This window comes from Miniopterus schreibersii (assembly GCF_964146895.1).
Source record: "Miniopterus schreibersii genome assembly, chromosome: 9".
Taxonomy (NCBI): Eukaryota; Metazoa; Chordata; class Mammalia; order Chiroptera; family Miniopteridae; genus Miniopterus; species Miniopterus schreibersii.
The window spans coordinates 83,096,335-83,115,118 of record NC_138118.1 but is presented as its reverse complement, the minus strand read 5'-3'; the positions used below and the strand labels follow the sequence as shown (position 1 = coordinate 83,115,118).

General features: G+C 55.3%; 2 protein-coding genes across 9 annotated transcripts in view; both read right to left on the bottom strand.

The window, feature by feature from the left end:
- Positions 1-5,569: 5,569 nt before the first annotated feature.
- Positions 5,570-11,498, bottom strand: FIGNL1 (fidgetin like 1). Of its 4 annotated transcripts, none has more exons than XM_081147300.1 (4): positions 11,401-11,498; positions 10,295-10,363; positions 9,384-9,471; positions 5,570-9,043 (listed from the first exon to the last, which is right to left on the bottom strand). In XM_081147300.1, exon 4 carries the CDS (start codon positions 9,031-9,033, stop codon positions 7,027-7,029), a length of 2,007 nt encoding a protein of 668 aa, XP_081003426.1. In that variant the 5' UTR covers positions 9,034-9,043; positions 9,384-9,471; positions 10,295-10,363; positions 11,401-11,498; the 3' UTR covers positions 5,570-7,026. The 4 variants fall into 4 exon arrangements, with proteins under 4 accessions (XP_081003426.1, XP_081003428.1, XP_081003429.1 ...); XM_081147302.1 differs by lacking the exon at positions 11,401-11,498 and adding an exon at positions 10,539-10,706; XM_081147303.1 differs by lacking the exon at positions 11,401-11,498 and adding an exon at positions 10,551-10,706.
- A 1,312-nt stretch (positions 11,499-12,810) lies between these two features.
- DDC (dopa decarboxylase) overlaps positions 12,811-18,784 on the bottom strand; it is a 44,545-nt gene continuing 38,571 nt past the window's right edge. For all 5 annotated transcript variants that reach the window (XM_081147323.1, XM_081147322.1, XM_081147320.1 and 2 more), the window contains 4 exons: positions 17,957-18,055; positions 15,607-15,708; positions 14,553-14,772; positions 12,811-13,204 (listed from right to left, as the gene is read on the bottom strand). In XM_081147323.1, coding sequence (XP_081003449.1) covers positions 14,572-14,772; positions 15,607-15,708; positions 17,957-18,055 — 402 coding nt within the window. In that variant the 3' untranslated portion in view covers positions 12,811-13,204; positions 14,553-14,571. The remainder of the gene's footprint in view (positions 13,205-14,552; positions 14,773-15,606; positions 15,709-17,956; positions 18,056-18,784) is intronic.

Genomic DNA, 18,784 nt, shown 5'->3' with positions numbered 1-18,784 from the left:
CGTTCCCGGAGCGAGAGCCGCAGGGACCCGACTGGTGGCTCTGCCACAGAGGCCCCTCCTGTGAGCTCGGCTCAGCCTCCAGGGTCAGCCTCGCCAGGGGAGTGGGACTATCCCGAGCCCCAGTGCATCTGCTGGGGCAGGGTGCAGCCGGCTGGGTTCCGGAGCTGAGGGTGGGGGTCTAGGTCTCATCGCCTTATGGCAGGAAAGAGGCCTGTGGGCGTCCTCGGCAGGCAGCCCTGACTTTGGGCCCGGGTAACTCAGATCCGACTCGGGTTCTGAGTAGCTGTGTTCACACGTGAAAAATAGGCAACGTGCCACTTCCAGGCGTGTTTCAGGTCTGGGCCTCGGTGGGAAATACCGTCAGACCGGCTGTGAAATTCTTGGAGACTGGAAAACAGAAAAGGCATTCACATTGGCTGAGTTGATGTACACCCGGCCCGTGCTGGGGACCCTACAAGAGTTTCCTCGCCATTCTTACAGGTTAAGGTATTTCCATCAGCAAATGCGGAATCCCAAGGTTCAGACAAGTCAGGTAGTTTCCCCACTGTCACCCAGATACCCCAGATGACACCATTGACAAGCAACACGCATACTGATCTAATAGAATATCTTAGAAATATAGAGAATATGTTATTTTTAATGTAGGAGGGAAGATATCAATTAAGATAATAATCTTTGTTTTCCAAACAGTCCCCTATGCCTGGATGTCTTCAGGTTTGTTTTTTAAAATATGTTTTTATTGATTTCAGAGACAGGAAGGGAGAGGGAGAGAGAGAGAAACATCAATGACGAGTCATTGATCGGCTGCCTCCTGTGCGCCCCCGACTGGGGATCAAGCCCGCAACCCAGGCATGTGCCCCGACCGGGAATTGAACCCTGACCTCCTGGGTCATGGGTGATGCTCAACCACTGAGCCACGCCGGCCGGGCAGTGCCCTCCAGTATTATCCATAGTTGACAGTATACAGACTTTCTGGGTTAGACTCAGCCATCGGATGTCTTGGGGAAGAGTCGTCAAATTTGTTTCATGTGAGTGGTGCAGACCTGCTTACAGCACTGAATGCTGGGAACTGGGGTGGACAGAAGTTTTTTGGGGGAAAAACATGATAAGGAAATCTAAAAATTCCCTCCTAAGCGTGTGCCTGGGTACTGATGATGGAATGAAGACACGTGCTGAGGAAGGCTTGGGATTCAGAAGAAAAAGAATTGGGTGGGGAAAAACAGCACCAAAAACAAGGCTCAGCCATATTGAACGTGTCACTCTGTTGTCATTCTTTTCAAAGTCTCGCCAAGGTGCCTACAAGAGACGCAGCACAGCATGTCCATGAGCCACGTGTGGCCGTGGCTACCACATGGGCAGTGCAGATGGGCCACCTTTCCAGTCGTGGATGGCTCCGTGGCAGCATGCCAACAGGCCCGCGCCTGCCTTGCTCCCCAGCCCCGAGGTCCAGCTCAGCACCCAGAACAGGGCGGCGCCCAGCGGCCACCAACTCCCGCCCCCAGTGTACCCTGGGCTCCCAGCTTGTTCCCCACAGAGCCTTCCCCAGGGACCGAATCCTGAAAGCTGCCTTCAGTATTCAAATCAGGCAGCAACTTTCACTTCCCCAGGGGCCGGGCCCCTCACTGCCAGCAGGGAAGTCGAATTTGCCTGAGGCCACAGTCCTCTCCCAGGCCGCTCACTGGGCCTTGCAGAGGGTGGAACTGCTTCTCCCCAGGCCCGGAGGCCCCTCAGCGTCCGCCCAGTTCCCTGGGCCTGCCTCTGAGCTGGGCCGGCCCCCCGGTGACCGGTGACCTCCAGTCCCCTCCTGGGAGCAGCAGCCAGAAAACAGAAACCGCGGTGGGAGCGGAGGGTGGGATGGCAGCAAATAGGGAAGGACGGCTGTGCCCGCTGGCAGGATCATCCTGCTCTCAGGAGAAAAAGGGGAAAAGAGGCAATCGCCTCCCGCGCGCTTCTGCTTCGCCCGGAGAAACTGCTTGCCTCATTTCCTCCGCAGTTGGGGGAGCCTTGTGAAAGCTGCTGGTTCCACATGGTCTCACCCGGGGCGGACCCTGCTCCAGGGCGTGTGTGCATCTCGCCAGCCGGCGTCTCTGCCCCTCCGGTCAGCTGCCTCTTCTGGGGAGCACGCGGGTCTCCCCGGCCTCCAGGGCAGGCGAGACGCGGCTCTGGAAGGTTCTACGGGAGGGCTGGAGAGCTCCCCGTGCGGCCTGGGACCATGTCAGCCAGCAGCAGCCACCTAATGTCCCGGCGTCTGTGTGAGCTCGTGGCAAACACAGGCCCGAGGGAGTCGGGGCAGCTCCCTGATCCCACGTCCACGCGTGCGGGGCGGCAGTGAGGCCTGCGTGGTTCAAGCAGCCCGACCCCCCTCCTCTGTAAACACAAGAGTTTAAAAATGCAGCCAGCCTTCTGCGGGATGATATGAGAAGTAAGTACCTGGAAACTGTCCTCCAGGTAGTAAGCTCCTGGGCGGGCGTCCTCATGTGGCTCAGGGATTCTCGGGGAAATAACAGAAATTTCGAGGGCATGAGTGGAGGGAAGCCGGCCCCCAGCCTCCCCGAGCGTCCCCGCCGTTTCCTTGTGTCTGGCTGACCCTGGAAAGCACAGCCCACTTTCTGGGGAGTCGGACACAGTCCACACATGCAGAAAAACCTCCCAGTAAGAGGCACAGCCAGAGTATTTTGAAAATCTAAGCGTAATTTTTTTTTTTAACTTAGGTGATGTACATTAAAATAGATAAAAGTGAAAGGACTTAAAAACGTGAGCTTGTAGCAAATTCACTGAACATTTCCTAGCATCTGAGTTGGAACTCTAAAATGACATGAAATCCAGAGGGGCTGTGCCCAGCCAGCCCTGGGCCCTGGAGCCTGGAAGCTGAGCGGCGCTCTCCCCCTGGTGGTGAGGGTGCCGCGGGGACCCAGCCGACAGCCCCGTTTCCCGGGCCCTTCCAGCACCAGGGGGAGCCACTGCAACGCCGGCCCAGGCCCCGCTGAGGCACCTGTCTCCTGTGTGAGCGGATATTCCGGGCTTTTCCATCCTTCCGAGGTTTTGCTAGGAGGATGCGTAGCCACACCCTCTGCTTTTCCCCGAGACGCGTTGCCCTGACAATCAATCTCCCCACTGAACAGACACTGAAAACACCTTTTCTCCAGATACTACTCAGAGCCTCAAATACCCGAAGCAAAGCACAGAGACGGGTCTGGGCAGGAGGAAGAACAGAAACTGCTTCAGCGCACACGAGCCCGCCTGTTCCCAAGCACGCTTCTCACTGACTCCTTGGGGTCTTTAGCAAACATCACCCTGTAGGAAATAAGGGCCCTGGCCTGTGTGGGCCAGTGGTTAGAGGATCGGCAGGGCACCCAAGGGTCTCAGGTCGATTCCCAGTCAAGGGCACATACCTGGGTTACAGGTTCGATCCCCGGCCTTGGTCAGGGTGCGTGTGGGAGGCAACCAATTGATGTGTCTCTCTCACATCGATGTCTCTCTGCCCCCCAGTCTCTCTAAAAATCAATGGAAAAATATTCTCAGAGAATTAACAAAAAAAGAGAGAGCGACAGGAACACAAAGATTCTAAATTCCAGTACCTAGAATTTTAATACAGAGTGGAGCAAAAGGTTTACAGTTGTTTGTATGGAAAATAATACAATAATTAATAATAAATAACAATGTAAGAATAAAGTGTTTTGAATACTGGCAACTGTAAACCTAGGTTTGCCCAGCCTGTATCTCATACCAGAAAGAGCCCGATTCAGTGGTTGTCTGACCCTGGGCGTGTACGCAGGTGTGTGGTTACCTGGGTACGTGCTGGGTTTTTCTCCTGCGAACTTCAGCTGTCCCTTCAATGTACTTCCGTGTTTAAAGCTGATAACTAACCTCTAATCTCAGAAGAGCTCCTTTAAGTCAATAACGGTTTATCAAGTTATCAGGGAATTGGTTTTGTTGCTTTTTTAAAAATGTCCTATTTTCTCTAGAACATTATAAAGTGTGTCCTGTTTTCTGTAAATTAACACAGCTAATGTGGTAAGGGAAAGACTACATTGAATTCCCCATTTGTTGTGTCCTATGTTTTACATAAATTAACACAGCTAATGTGGTAAGGGAAATACACTGAATTCCCCACTTGTCAGAATAGGGACTCATGACTCGGTTCCTCAACTTGGGCAGAATTTTAGAGGCACCTTAAGTAACGCGAGTTTACCTTGAGTTGCCCTTCCTAACCTACCTATTGCGCACGTGGACTGCAGCAAAGACGAGCCCTGCTCCTTACTTAACGATGTTGCTCAACAGCCTGAGTTACCAAGTCTGGAGGGGTCACAGCCTCTTGAGGGGACATGGGTGGGGCTCACCACCTATCGCCCCTTTTATCTGGCCATGATGCCAGGCCAGTCTCTCGGCCCAATCTCGCCAACCGATTTGTTGTTAAATGAAAATACTGACCCTTCTGATCAATGAAAATATTCATTTAATCAAGAGTGTGAGCTCCATCCAGCGGTGAGCAACCTGAGGGCTTAGGGTGGCGTCTGGCACAACAGGTGCACAACAGGCCGTAGGCCAGAGCAGAACGGAGTCAGCGAGAGCCTTTGAAATTAGTTACAGCAGGGTTTTTCCGAAGTACAAAGTGGCTCACGAAAAACTTTTTCCATTTCTATGTGTACCACTGTAGGGTGGAGGCCGCTGCATTTTCCAATCTAATTTAGGCCGGCGGAAAGGAATGAGTGATGAAATGCTGACATATTTACTTTGCATCTACTAAGTTTATCCATTAAAACAGATTTATCTGCACCATTTCCCCTAAATTGCGATCGTGCCCTGGCTCCACAGCAATTTTCTCTATTTTGTGCAATTACGTTTCCGGAAGCTTGGCACGCACGCGGGCTGCAGTGGGCGCTCGTGCAGGCTGCGGGTTCCTCCGGGTCAGAAGCACGCGCCTGGCCAGGCTGTTTCCCCAACGTGAGAGCTCACCACCACCCGCCCCCAGCCCCCGGGACAGGATTTATCAGGTCTGCAGCCACAGACGGGCCGTCAGGCGTGTGCACCGCCTGCTCAGACTCCTTTGTAAAATGGGTTTCTGACCAGTCTCCTAAAACGAAGGTGAAATCGGCACGTGCCTCGCAGCTACTTTTTAAAGCTATTTGGACAGCTTTGCTCAATTTGGAGTCGGATGAATGACTGTTTGCAAAGGATTCTGATTATGAGAAGTTTACTTCTAAATACAATCTCATATATGTGCAAAACATGTATTTTACAAAAGTTTATTAAAGATTTATCTATGTTTGGTCATTGTCGCTTCAGCCCCATTTCCACATGCGGTTTTCTAAGAACCTTTCAGGGTGTTTTAATTCTTACTCTTGCCCCTCTATCACTTACTAACAAACCTACTGCCACAAAGACAACAAAACCCACTAATTATGCAACAACTGTACGTCTCACACTTTGAGAACACTATTGCACTGAGTCTTTAAGAATCACGAAGGGTGCCTTGTTGTCAACAGTCACACCACCTATGCTGTTCGTGCGCCGTCAGGAGTGGGAACGCCCGTCCCCCCACCTCCTGCTCCCAGGGCAGAGCCTCCTGGGGCCTTCCCTCCCGCCCAGACCTACACCAACTACTGCGCGACCGGCCTCTCACCGAGCAAGAGCCTGGGGCTCTCTCCCTGTCGAGGTACATTCATAGCATTCACCTGATTTTTAAAAACCGTTCCATAAAACCCCATGAACAAGTCTCTATTGATAGATGTTTAAGTTGTGTTTCTTCATATATTAAAGTTTCAGTGAACTTATCTGTAGAGTATTGACCTAGAAGTAGAACGTTTTTGGTAGATATGATCAAATTGCCCTCCTAGAAAGGCTGGACTCACCACACTCCCCTCACAGGGTGTGGCAATGGCCTGCTCTCCAAACCTTTACTGTGAACTATCAGTATCATGACAGTCTCCTAGTGTTTAATTTTATATCTTGCTGCTTTGGCTCCCTGTATAAAGGCGACTGACTGGTATGAACAGCAAAGATCACCAGACATTCAACAAACTTTTGTTTACAATAAACAAAAGGTGAATAACCTACTATCCTGCCCCAAATGCCCTCAGCAGACTGACCACAGCCCCTCCACAGGACGAGTCCTGGCGGCTGTGTAAGGGAAGATGCTGTTGATGTCTGTTAGGCTGGGAAACGGTGACGACACACACTAGAGAGAACGCGGGGGATGCCTGTCCTGCCTCAGCACCAGGGGACTTGGCTCTCGGGCGCTCGCAGTGCTCTCCCCAGCGGCAGGGAGCAGCCCTTGCCACCTTGTCTCCCTCCTCACCTCTACTGTGCAGTTCCCACAATGACCTGTTACTTATAAAGCAGAACCGTGCATCACAGACATCCGCAAACATTTACTTCTGAAAGACACCGATACTTCAGGCTCTCACTTGGTGTTAAATACAATGTTAGACATCACCTGCCCCCAGAAACCCAATCCTCGCCTTTCAGTTCTGTGGTACATCTGACACTAGACTACACTGTGCTTTCTGAACATGTTTTATTAGCTGGTCCTGCTAAGAGAAAACAGTGAGAGGTTACAAACCGAAGTAAAAACTGGCCCTTTCCTTCCAGTGTTTGGTGAGACCTTAAATTGTAAACAACAGTAAGCAATGCCCTGTCTCAATCGTAAACCACTACGCTAGCAATGAAAGACGTATTTAAATCACACACCCTCACACACAAGTAAGACGTAAGAGTTTCAATCTGAGGTCACTGCTCATCCCACTGCACATCCTGAAAAGAAAGGCTCATTAGAAACAAAACAAAAAGGCCCCTTCATATCAGGTATGAACAGGTGTACACACCAGGGAATCACTGGGAGAAAACCCAGCTTCTATCGACATGGGCTGTCTGTCGGCTGTAACATCAGAGTTATTGTTATTCTCTCTCACCTACGGCATCAGATTCAGAACACCCGCCCCCAGCACGCAAATGACGCCCCCTGTTCCTGCGCTCAGAACGGGGATGCACCACAGAGGTGCCCTCTCTCAACTGGAAGGGTCCCGTTCACTTTCCACAACCAAAAGTTCTGTTCCAGTTTTCATAAAGCTCTAGATCTTTCGGGGACACGCTGGGCCGCACGGTTCTGAACGCGTTTTCAAAGTCAACGTACGTTATGGGTGGGACTTGGTCGGCGGTTATCGTGGCGATGTCGGTGGCCTGTAGGCTGCGGATGGGGCCCAGGGATGCCTCTCTGCACAGCTGTGTCACGTCAGCCCCTGAGAACCCTTCCGACCGCTGCACAACCAGCTCCAGGTCCTCCTCACGGAGGAGGCACTGCTCCTTGGACATCAGGTTAGTCACGATCTGCCTCCGGGCGGAGGCCTCTGGGAGAGGTATGTACAGCCTTTTCACCAGCCTCCTCCGGGCAGCCTCGTCGATCTCCTGTGGCCGATTGGTTGCTCCCACAACGAGAATACGATCTTCTGAAGATGTGGTGGCTCCATCCAACTGGACCAGGAACTCGGTCTTGATCCGCCTAGAAGACTCGTGCTCACCATCCGCCCGCTGGGATAACAGGGAGTCGATTTCATCAATGAATATCACAGCCGGCTGCTGGCACCTGGCCACCGCAAACAGCGCCCGGACCATCTTCTCCCCCTCGCCCACCCACTTGGAGGTCAAGGAGGAGGCAGAGATGCTGAAGAAGGTCGCCCCAGACTGACTAGCGATGCACTTGCCAATCAGGGTTTTCCCCGTCCCAGGGGGACCGAAGAGCAGAATTCCCTTCGGTGGGCCTCGCAAACCGGTGAAGATGTCCGGCCTCATCATGGGCCACACAACGATCTCCTTTATCGTGGCCTTGGCGAATTCCACCCCTGCGATGTCCTCCCAGTTTACTGGGGGCCCATGGTCCATGATCTCACTCATGATCAGCTCGATCATTTTTGGCTCCAAGCTCTTCAGACGCTCGTCAACTGGGTGTGCTGCTTCTGGGGGTGCAGCCCCGTCCGGCTCATGCTGCACCCTCCCACTCGCGTCCCCCCCATCTGGCTTAGGGACAGGAGGGACAAACTTCCCAAAAATCCCTCGGGATCGACTGGCCCCCAGGGACTTCTTCACGCCGCCGTAGGAAGACACTGACGCACGTGCGGGCTGCTGGTGCTTTTTCTGCTGCTCTACCCACAATTGTTCCTTGGCAGTTTTAAAGGTAGGCAGGCTGCTTTCCTCTCGGTGGCCATTACCTTCTGTTTTACCAAGAACCTTATTCAGAGTCGGGGCAGAAAGGGCATTGGTGGGGCCAGAGCTGTACAATGTGCTCCTGTCCCGGGGGTTTTCACTGAAGGAAGGGAAACGGGACGGATGGGGTAAGAACATATTCAGTCCCGTGCTGGATTTAGGAGAGCTGCCATTTTCCTTTCTGACAGTTCCAAACAACGGTGTGGCTAAGTCACCAAATGGTGTCGAGTACGTGGGACACGTCTTTGGGGTGTTAGTGGCCAATGGTGGCTGGGCATTGTGAGGGCCCAACGGACCACTCTCTGGGATGTCCGGGGCCCGGCCTGTACTGGGAGCTGGCTTAGTCAATGGGTCACTCTCCCTAGAACAACAAAAGCTGAATTTTGGAGGATCGGGGACCACGGCCCCTTTATGGATCACTACCATGGCATCAGCAGGGGACAATAGGGAGCCTCGGAACTTTTCGCCAGCCCGCATCATCTCCTGTACACCCCTCATCTGGAAAACGTTATCTATGGACAGCCCAGACTGCCACTTGTCACTGTCAGCTTGCTGAGCACCTGCTAAAGGTAAAACGTGTTCTGCATAGTTATTCAGGCCAGTTTCAACATTGTCAGAATCGATAACTGCAGAGTATTTCTCAGCATACTTCTTGAACAGTTTGGCAGCACAGACCTGGGAGATCTCGGAGTTCGCCCATGCGTACTGGATGCGCAGGATCTGTGCCCGGTAAGCGTCTGCCTTCTGCCCCGCTGTGCACGCACCAGATGTAGTTGTAAAGTAGTTCTTCTGCCACTCGCTTAGGTGCACAGACCTGGAGCCCGAGGCCTGCATTTTACAGGCTCTGTAACAGAGACAAAAGTGAAAGTGTCAGTAACAGAAGAAGACAAAGGTAGACTTTTAAATCTCTGCTCATACTGGATTTTTCACTTATAAGGTAATTTATAAGGACAGACCATTTGCAAAGGAAATACTAATTATTCATAAATTTCGAGCATTCAAGATATAAAAGATTAAAGACTCAACTTAATAATGCCTCATTATGAGTTAAACTGTTGTAGTTATATAATAATTTTCCCTGCAAACAGGGAAAGCATTCATAAGAACTTAAAAGTAATCAGCAAAAAGAAAGGCAATACGGCAGCAACGTGGAACTATATACAGACAGACAAAGCAAAACAAACCAAGCCTGGGGTTCAGTATGGTCTCCAAAAAAAAGCAGGTGAACAATCTCAAGTGAGCCTCTTACTGTCGCTGAGTCTTCAGTTCCACCTGTAAAGTGAGAGAAATCATGGTCAGAATCAAGTCACATAACAAGTATAAAAATGCTTTGAAAACTATTACCAGCCCTCGTGCGCGAATGTAGAAGCCGTGGCTGCGCCTGTGAAGGCGGTCCCTCGAGACCAGTGTCAGCCCGGGAGCCAGAGCTCGCACAGGAGCAGTCTCACTCCGGGGGCAAGCACGTCCCTGCGTGCAAACGCCCTGCATGCTCCCGCCACAGGTGAGAGCAGCGCGGTCACGCGTGGGAACCAGCACCACTAAGCGTTTGTAAGGACGTATTCGTGAACGAGCACCTAAAGCAGGAAGCTCCAGGACTCTCACTGTTTTCCAGACTCACCTGAAGTATTAGTAAGTGAAGCCGTCTTGATATACAAACTACGAGAACAAGCTACACAATCTGCTAGTAAAGTGCTTATATTTTTTATTTTTTCCCTCAAGTTATTTTTATTCCTCCTTACATTAAGTGAAAGTTATTTTAACACAATTATAGATGAATATATCCTGTTGCTGGCTGTGTGGAATTTACCTGCCAACCCATGAGGAAAGTAGGTAAGAAAATGTTCAGTCTCCTAACAGTATTGCAATAAAGGAAAACCCAAGACCTTGTGTATTTTAAAAGTCACCTTGCAAATCACCTGTAAATATAGCTTAAGAATCATGTGTAATAGTTTCGTATCTCCCATAATACCCTACAGAGAATCTGTCCCATTGTAGGTAGGTGTTAATGAGTCCTTGTTAAAAAAATAAACTTGAGACTCAGGGAAACTCTAATTTGCTTAAAGTTATAAAGATAAATAAAGAGTCAAAACTACACCTGCCGTCTCCCGACCATCCCTCTTCTTGCTACACCATTTTAACGTCCTTTGATCTCTTCTCTGCAGCGCTGGAAACAGGAGGTTGGAGGCAGGTGACTTGGAACAGGTGTGTCACAAGCTTTCCTTTCCTGTGGACATCCCCGTGCCCCCGCGGCCCTGGGATTCCTGGAGGCCGAGTTCTCGCCCCTGTCCCGGGCACACCCTCCCTGTCCTCTCCACCTTCGGAAAGTTCCCCAAATTCACCTCCCTTCTGACCTCCTCCCTGGAACGCAGTCTCCGTCCAGCAGCGGTGGACACGGACAAGCGCCTGTTCTAACCCACACCTGCGGGCCAGTCCTGGTCAAGGGCACAGCCCCCGCCCCTGCGCCCTGGTCCCCGTGCCCTCCTGGCGCCTCCAGGTCTAAGCAGGGCGCTGACCGAGCCGGGCAGTGCGCTCGCGCCCCGCGCCTCCGGCCTCCGCGCACAGGGGACCTCGTGTCCCGCGCAGGGGCTCCCGCGAGGGGGCGTGTTTCCATCACGCGGGCCCGCGGTCGGCATCGCTCCGTCCGGCGCCCCGCCCCCCAACCCCGCGCAGATGCTGCAGTTGCTGCAGAACCTTCCAGACCCCCGGGCACGGGGCCAGCGCCGCAGCCGTGCCTTGCCGTGGGCCCCGTGGATTTGCAATGAGCCCCGTGGCCTGTCCGTGGCCCCGTGGCCTGGCGGGGTCACAGCGGCACCCCTTGGCGGGCAGGGGCTTCTGGCTCCGCGAAGCGCTCGGAGCCGCGCCCCGCTCAGCAAACGCCCCGAGCACGAGCCCGACCCTACAGCCCCCAGGCACCGCCTCCCTCCCACGCGCGGGGCCGGCGGCAGCGCAGGTCTGCGGGGTCTACACGGGCCCCGGCGCCGGAACCGCTCGGGGCCGGCCCGAGACGCCCCCGCGGGGATGGGGATGGGGCTGCCCCCGCCCCCGCCCCCGCCCCCGCCCCCGCCCCTAAAAGGCCGGTCGCCCGAGCGCGCAGGTGTGGAGGCCACGCCCACCGCGAGGACCGCCGCGGGACCGGGCCGTGCGCCACCTCCCGGGAGCCCCGCACCCCGCGGCCGCGCCGGGAGGCCCGCGGGGACTGACCTGCCTCCCGCGCCTCTCGCTCCCGCCCGGGCCCGGCTCCCCGCGCGCCGCGGCCCCGCCGACCGGCTGCCTCCGAAAAGCGCGCCGCCCGGCGTGCGCCTGCGCGCTGCAGCCGTGCCAGCCCCGTGCGGTGCGTGCGTCCGTACGGGGCGGGCTCGTGCGTCGGGGGCGGGGCCTAGGTTAGCGTCGGGGGCGGGGCCGCGCCAGGGGGCGGGGTCTGGGCTCGCGTCGGGGCGGGGCGCCGGCCTGGGCTCCGCCCGGGCAGCGGGAGGCGGCGCGCTCCGGGCCCGCGCGCAGGCCGAGCGCCGGGCCGGCTGCCCGACGGGCGCGCTCCGCGTTTCTTTGGACTGAGCTTCATTCTCCCGGCCTCCGCGGTGACGGCGCGGGCTCCGAGGTGCGCCACGTCCTCAGGCGCTCACGGGCGCGCTCACCTGCGCTCACCTGCGCCGCGTCCTGGGAGGCGGTCCCCGCGGCTCCGGGCCGGCCCCTCCCCCGCACCGGGCGCCGGCGGGCAGGTCCCTGGTACCCAGCGGCTGGGACTGCGTAGCCGGGCGCGTGAGGCCCACGTGCGTTTTTAGGGAGAACAGGGGACTCGGGGTCCCTCCCGGAGCCCCGCAGCCCCGCATCCAGCACATCTCCGCCACCCCCACCCCACCGGGGCTCCTTGGGGACCCTGCCCTGGGGACCGCAGAACTCTTCATGACCCTGGACTTTGGCTTTAGGGAACAGAACCACGTTAGGTTAGTTTCGTGAATCGCATTTTCACCACGAGCCACAGAAGAGCCACACGGCCACCTGCTGGGTAGCTGATGCCACTGTGCCACACAGGCAGCCTGCAGGTTCGCCCTTTGGGCCTGATGGCGCGACCTACAGATGTCACCAGGGGCCGCCTTTCTGGGTCCCCTTCTGCCGTCTTCTCCCCGGGGGGCTTTCCTCCCAGGCCTGGGCTCCTTGCCCCAGGGGGACCCCGCAGACCCAGGAGCCAGCCACATACTCGCAGCAGGAGGGAGGGACACTGGGAGGGGATCTTGCGCCCAGCAGGCTTCCTCTCCCGTCTGGGCTCAGTGGGGCCCATGGGTGTCCCTCCCTGAGAAAGTGACTCTGCAGGTGGGGTTGGGGGCGGAGGGGAGCAGAAGACATGTAAACGGCTGAGACCAGCCCCCCCTGCTCTTCATGCTCCGTCTTGCTTTTTATTTCTTTAGAAGTTGGAGTCACCTCCAAGTAAAACTTGTATGTCGTTAAAGCCCCTAAAACAGTGCCCGGCGTGTACTACACACTCAATAAACATTGTGGAGTAAGTGAACGCTGTGTGAAAACATCCAAGGATGCCCTGCCTTTGGCCGCTTGGAAAAGATAGGTCCATATTTTAACGATCTTCCGGGTTGAGCGTAGAACAGGATGTTCGCCAGACACGGTAGCCGTTGCACTTGACTGTTTATTAAGCACTGAGCCACGGGACGGAACAAGCTCGAGACCACCGGTCACATAGCCACAGGCTGCCCGGGAGATGGTTCGACAGGCCCCTCCCACCACGGGCAACTTCAAGAGCACGGAACACTATGATTTTTTAATTAACAAAAATCACAGCCAAATAATGAGTAAAAGCTGTATGCCCTGGGATTAACATTTCCCATAGCAAATAATATTTCTTCACTGATGAGAGACTGAAGAGACGCCAGCACTTGCTCCTGGTAACTGGAGCAAGGAGCTCGCGCCCAGCACGGGCTCCCTGCCGCGGAGCCGGGATGGTGCTTCCCTTCCTCTCACCCCGGTTTTCAGATATACTTCTGCTCAACTTGGAGCTCTACAGAGGAAAGAAAAATAGCATGAACATGTGGCTACATTTAAAAATATATTAAAAAATCGGGATTTTGTACACGTCCCACTTGCGCACAGAGAAGGGTATGTGGTATCTCCAGGGAGCTGGGGGCAGCGGGAAGGGAGCCTGAATCGGAAGGGAGGAGATTTGATTGCCGACCCGGCTTCTCTATGACACATTTTATCGAGGTCAGCTGGAATCTGTGCCCCGTTTCCTACCCCCTGTGAAACAGGGACAGCTCCTCCTTTCTGTCAGAGCTGTGGCCCGTGGGCTGGACATGATGACCTCAGGTACATCCCAGGAGTGAAGGTTTCCATCACTCTAGTGAATCTGCCCAACACAGCAAAGGTGCGCTGTCGTTTACTAATGTATGCAACGTCAAAAAAAAAACCACCCTATTTTTATATACACACTTCAAATAATTATAAAGGCAGTGTTCATTAAAATACATTTCTTGCCCGGCCAGGCGTGGCTCTGTGGTTGAGCATCGACCTAGGATCCAGGCGATCAGGGTTCGATTCCTGGTCAGGGCACATGCCCTGGTTGCGGGCTGTAGCCAATCAATGACTCTCTCATCATTGATGTTTCTATCTCTCTCTCTCCCCTTCCTTTCCTCTCTCTGAAATCAATAAAGATATATTTAAAAAATAATAATTAAAAAAAAATACATTTCTTTTTCAAAATTGAGCTGTCTGCTGTTAAAAGTGTATACATTTTTGGGGACATCCTGTATATGATACTATGTAGAGTATATATGGTACTATATATAATATAGGGCAGTGTGAGTATATATGATACTGTATAGTATAGTCTAGCTGTTAAAGCAGGTATACATTTTTGAGACACCTTATATGTGATACTATATATAGTACATATGATGCTATGTATAGTATAGTCTAGCTGTCAAAGCAGATACACATTTTTGAGACACCTTATATGTGATACTATATATAGTACATATGATACTATGTATAGTATATATAGCTGTTAAAGCAGATACACATTTTTGAGACACCTTATATGTGATACTATATATAGTACATATGATACTATGTATATAGTATAGTCTAGCTGTTAAAGCGTGTATACATTTTGGGGGGACACCCTATGTTATGATACTGAGTTGCCTCAGTGGACGTAGAAATCTGATGGAACATTACAGAAATACACCATTGTATGCTATTGATATTTTCACATAACAATGCAAAGTAGAAGTCTGTCGAAGTCTCTAAAGAACCACCATAGCGTACGGTCCCTCCCACCTCTCCGGGCCGGACAGGATCCTGAGGCCGGCACCCCTTCTAAGTGGAGGAAGCGGGTCCCCGCGGCTCACCGGAGGCGCTCGCCCCCCTTTACTCCTGCGCGGCCTCCAGCAGCTCGCTCGCCAGCGTCCGGATGTGCGCCCAGGCCTGCTGCACGTGCGCAGGCTCCACCGTGCGGGCGCAGATGGCGAAGCGCAGCACGAACCTGCCTCTCAGGTGGCAGGGCACCAGGTGGATTTTTTTGGCACTGCTTATTCTGTCCAGAAGGTCTTCGTTCAGCTTGTTGGAGCCCTGGAGGGATCGAGAGATGGGGGCCGCATCTCAGCGGAGAAGCCACGGGACCATTTGCCTTTCGTTGACAGTGGAAAATTCAAACAAATGACGGCTCCGTGGCCCTTGAAGGGCCGCAGCCTGTCCCTCCCTATGTGACAGTCTGTTCTTGTTTAGTGTGCTGTCAAGAGATGTCCTTTTCTTGGCTTTTTTTAAAAAGTGAAGATTCCTGGATGTGAGATCTCTTAACCCATGAGCTCAACAGCAGAACTGGGATTCTCACGGCACCATGAAGGGGTCACCGTTCCCAGCAAAGAGGGCTCCGGCCTCAGCCATCGAGCACGGTCATCCCCGGAAAGCAGGATGACTGAGTGCCACAGAGCAGCGGGTCACACACTGCCCTGCCCACCAACAGGCCAGCCTGGGGACTTGTGAAGGTGCAGAGTTGGCAGGTCTGGGTGGCCCAAGACGGGCGTTCATCACCAACTGCCAGCTGACGCTGAGGCTGGCCCAGGAATGACACCCGAGGGAGCAAGTGGACAGGTGAGGCCTCAGGAAGTGCCAGTGGCCGAGACAGATGGACAGAGGGAACGGTGGGCGTTCTGGGACCAAGGGTCTTGACTCTCCTTGTCAGAGTGACCGAAGAAGAGTGGACACTGCCTAGAGAAGCCTGCGTAGGGCACGGTGGGCAGTTAGGTGGCATCAGGGCTGGGCCGCGCGAATGGCAGCCTGCAGACCGGGCCTGGATTGTGTGGTTGGGGAGTTATGGCAAGTGTTTGAGCTCAGAGGCCTTGAATGGTACTCTGCCCTCTGTCACGTTAAAAGGGCATGGAGACGAAACGGGCATGGGCTTACCTTCAGCCGGAAGCAGACCAGCCCCAGAGTGACTTCCGCACAGACTTCAAAGCGCGGATCCTGCCTCACCAACGACTCGAACTCATGGGCCAGCTGCACGTGCTTGGAAGCGAAGGGGAGTCTGTGTGAGCCTCTCCTCGGCTCATTCCAGAACCCAGCCCCTCAGAAACCACTTCTGCGATTCAGCGATGTGCCCTGGCCGGTGTGGCGCGGTGGTTGGAGCATCGGACCAGGTACCCAGGGGTCATGGGTTCGATTCCCGGTCAAGTGCACATACCTGGGTTGCAGGTTCGATCCCTCGCCCAGGCCCCGTTCAGGGCGTGTGTGGGAGGCAATCAGTCGATGTCTCTCTCACACCGATGTATCTCTCTCTCTCCCCCCTCCCTCCCTCCCTCCCTCCCTCCCTCCCTCCCTCCCTCCCTCCCTCCCTCTCTCCCTCTCTCTCTAAAAACCAATGGAAAAAATATCCTCCAGTGAAGATTAACAAAAAAGCTATAATAACTCACTGATGTGCCTTTAGCTGTTTTCTTCAAGTATCTATGTCACCCACTCGCCAGCTGTCCCCACACAGGCTTAGAAAAAACTCGGTTACCACGGGGAAAAGGGCAGTGTCTTCAGGAAAACACTCCCACCCTTTTCTTCTGTTTCTGTCCCAGCAGAGCAATTGTTTACGATTTTAGAGGAAACGCTGCGGAGCGGTATTGGAACATTCTAGAAAGGAGGGGTGGCCAGCAGTGGCCGAGAGGCTCCTTTGTGCTGGCCCAGCACCCAGAGCAGCACTGCGCCCGCCACACGACAGCCCATCGCCCCCGCAGTCCCACCCCCGCACCCATCCTGCAGATGCGGAGACTGAGGCTGCGCTCCGCCTAATGCCGCTGCCAGAGGAGAAAGTTTCCGCCCTACGGAGGCCCCGGCTGTTTGTTAGGTGAGAGCCTTTGCGCCCCCGAGGGCGTCAGCCCTAGTCACCGGCGCAGGCAGCCTTCCTCTCTGAATAACGCCACCTTACTTCCCTTCATGGAACTCAAACGTGATTCAGACGGCACCCGATCTGAGAACGTGGCCTTGGTGGGTGTCTTCCTGTTCTAAACCCAGGCGCCCAGCCTGGCGCCGTCCCTGGGAGGGTTCGGGGCACCTGAGAGGTACTTGGGCTCAGAGGGCGGGTGGGTCTGAAGCCCCCTTGGGAAGAGCAGTTCCCAGTCACATGGGAAATCTGGTGCCACCAGAGGGCGCCAAAGACTTGGGCCTGCCGGGCACCCGCCACCCCTGGGCTCCGGACCACAGGCCCGGCTGGGGACGGGCTTGGCCCTGCCACTCTCTCTGGCAGGACTGGGACCCCCTCAGAGGGAGCCTCTGGGTGTTTCCGACCCAAGGCAGCATAGTCCCACCCAGCTGCCCCTGAAGTCAATGCTGGGTTCGTTATGGAGACACAAGCCACCATTTTTCCAAGTTCTTTCCCCAAAGAAGCCGAGTCCTCGTGTTTGAGATGGGGATCCTCAGACGGAGAGGGGCCTCTTCCCCGTGGACTCACACGCACCCTCCTTGAGGGGCAGGCAGGGGCCAGCGTGTGATGTTTGGCGGGCGCCGAGCAGACGGACGCCTGTCCGCGTGCCCCGTCTCCGAGGATGGGCCGGGGGCATCCCGCCCGGCCCACAGATGCTGAGCCTCCGCACCAGGACGTCAAGTGAACAGCAGCCACGTCACAACCACCAGAACTGGCATGAAAGCTGAGGGCCCGTGTCCACCCAGATGGGGCCGAGGCTGGGGAAGGACGTCAGGATGGGAGGGACCTGGCTGCAAGCAGCAGGCCTTTTACAGGGGCTCAATGCGGGGGGGGGGGGGGCTTGGGCAAGTCCCAGCACACAGTTAGGCCTCAGTTCCCTCAATTGTTTAAAAAAACACAAAGCAGGTGCTGGGACTTGGAGTAGAAGGGTGGTCCTCACATTTGAGTATCCCTCGCAGCTGAGACCCCCGAGAGAGCCGGGGGGTCACGTCCAAGACCCACCGGGCCAGGTGACCTCACCCCACCCCCCTCTAACCTTTCCCTTTCCCTTTCCGGAAGGTGTTGGGAGAAAAGCCTGTGCCCTCCCTGCTGCCACCCTGCCTGCGCCTCGCTGTCGGCCACACGTGGCTAAGGCGCCAGCTCGGTGCTGTTTCCCTTTGACAGTCTCCCGGCCCAGTCGCCTGTGGTCTTGATGGAAATGTCCTAAAAGATCCGTAATCGTGCACTGACCGTCCTACAAACACCCTGATTGCAGCAGCCCGAGCTGGCCCTTATCACACATTTGCTTCATTTCTAGGGCCCCCGACCGCCGTGAGGTCACCCCGAGAGTAACCAAGAGAAAGAAGTCACCTTGCGGATATGGGCCTGCAGTCCCTTGACGCCGTACAGCCGGAAGACAAACCACATCTTCAGGGAGCGGAACCTGCGGCCCAGCGGCAGCTGCCAGTGCTGGACGGAACAGACAGGCTCAGTGGGGCGCGGGCGGGGAGGCTGCCCGCTGCGGCCCCGTCGGGGCGGCGAAGCCCTGGGAGGGGTGGCAGGTCTCCCAGCAGGTTCTTCCCTGATGGAGAAAGCCTGTCTGTCCGCCCGCGGCCGCTCCTGCCTCAGGGGGGTGCTGTTCTGAGGCCTGACTATGCGCCTTGGGTTTTAGGACACCCTCCCTCTGCTCCGGAATCATCCCCCGGCTCCTTCATGAAGCTCCCTCACCGGCCCCTTCGGCGCCTGTGAACGTTTGCTGAGCACACTGTGCGCCCCCCAGCTCTGCCCGCGGCTGCAGCCAGCCTTGCAGGCCAGGTGGGCACCAGAAGGGCCGCTGCCCGGCCTGATGCTGCACCCGCCGGCACGAGGGCCCCTAAACAGCAGGTGGCCGACTCCTAAGCTCTGGGCACATAACGCCTTGGGCTTCCTCTCCGTAGAGTAAGAGAAATGGCCTAGGGGTGTGTCCGAGGACCAGCGGAGGAGTCAGGACACTGTCCCTTAGGCCAGAAACAGCCCTTGGAGAGGCACGGGCTCTGGGTCTGTGCGCACAGCGGCACAGGATGGTCATCACGCGTGTGACTGTCCACACCTCTGGTGCCCTGGGCATCCTGGGGTCCAGGCAGGGGTGCAGACCCTGCTCACTGCAGAAGCAGCCAGGGTGCCATGGGCTCCGGGCTGGGGGGGCACTTGCTGCCCCCG

Bases quoted from the DNA above. Each gene is read 5' to 3' on its own strand.
- FIGNL1 (XM_081147300.1), bottom strand. From the start codon at position 9,033: ATGCAGGCCTCGGGCTCCAGGTCTGTGCACCTAAGCGAGTGGCAGAAG.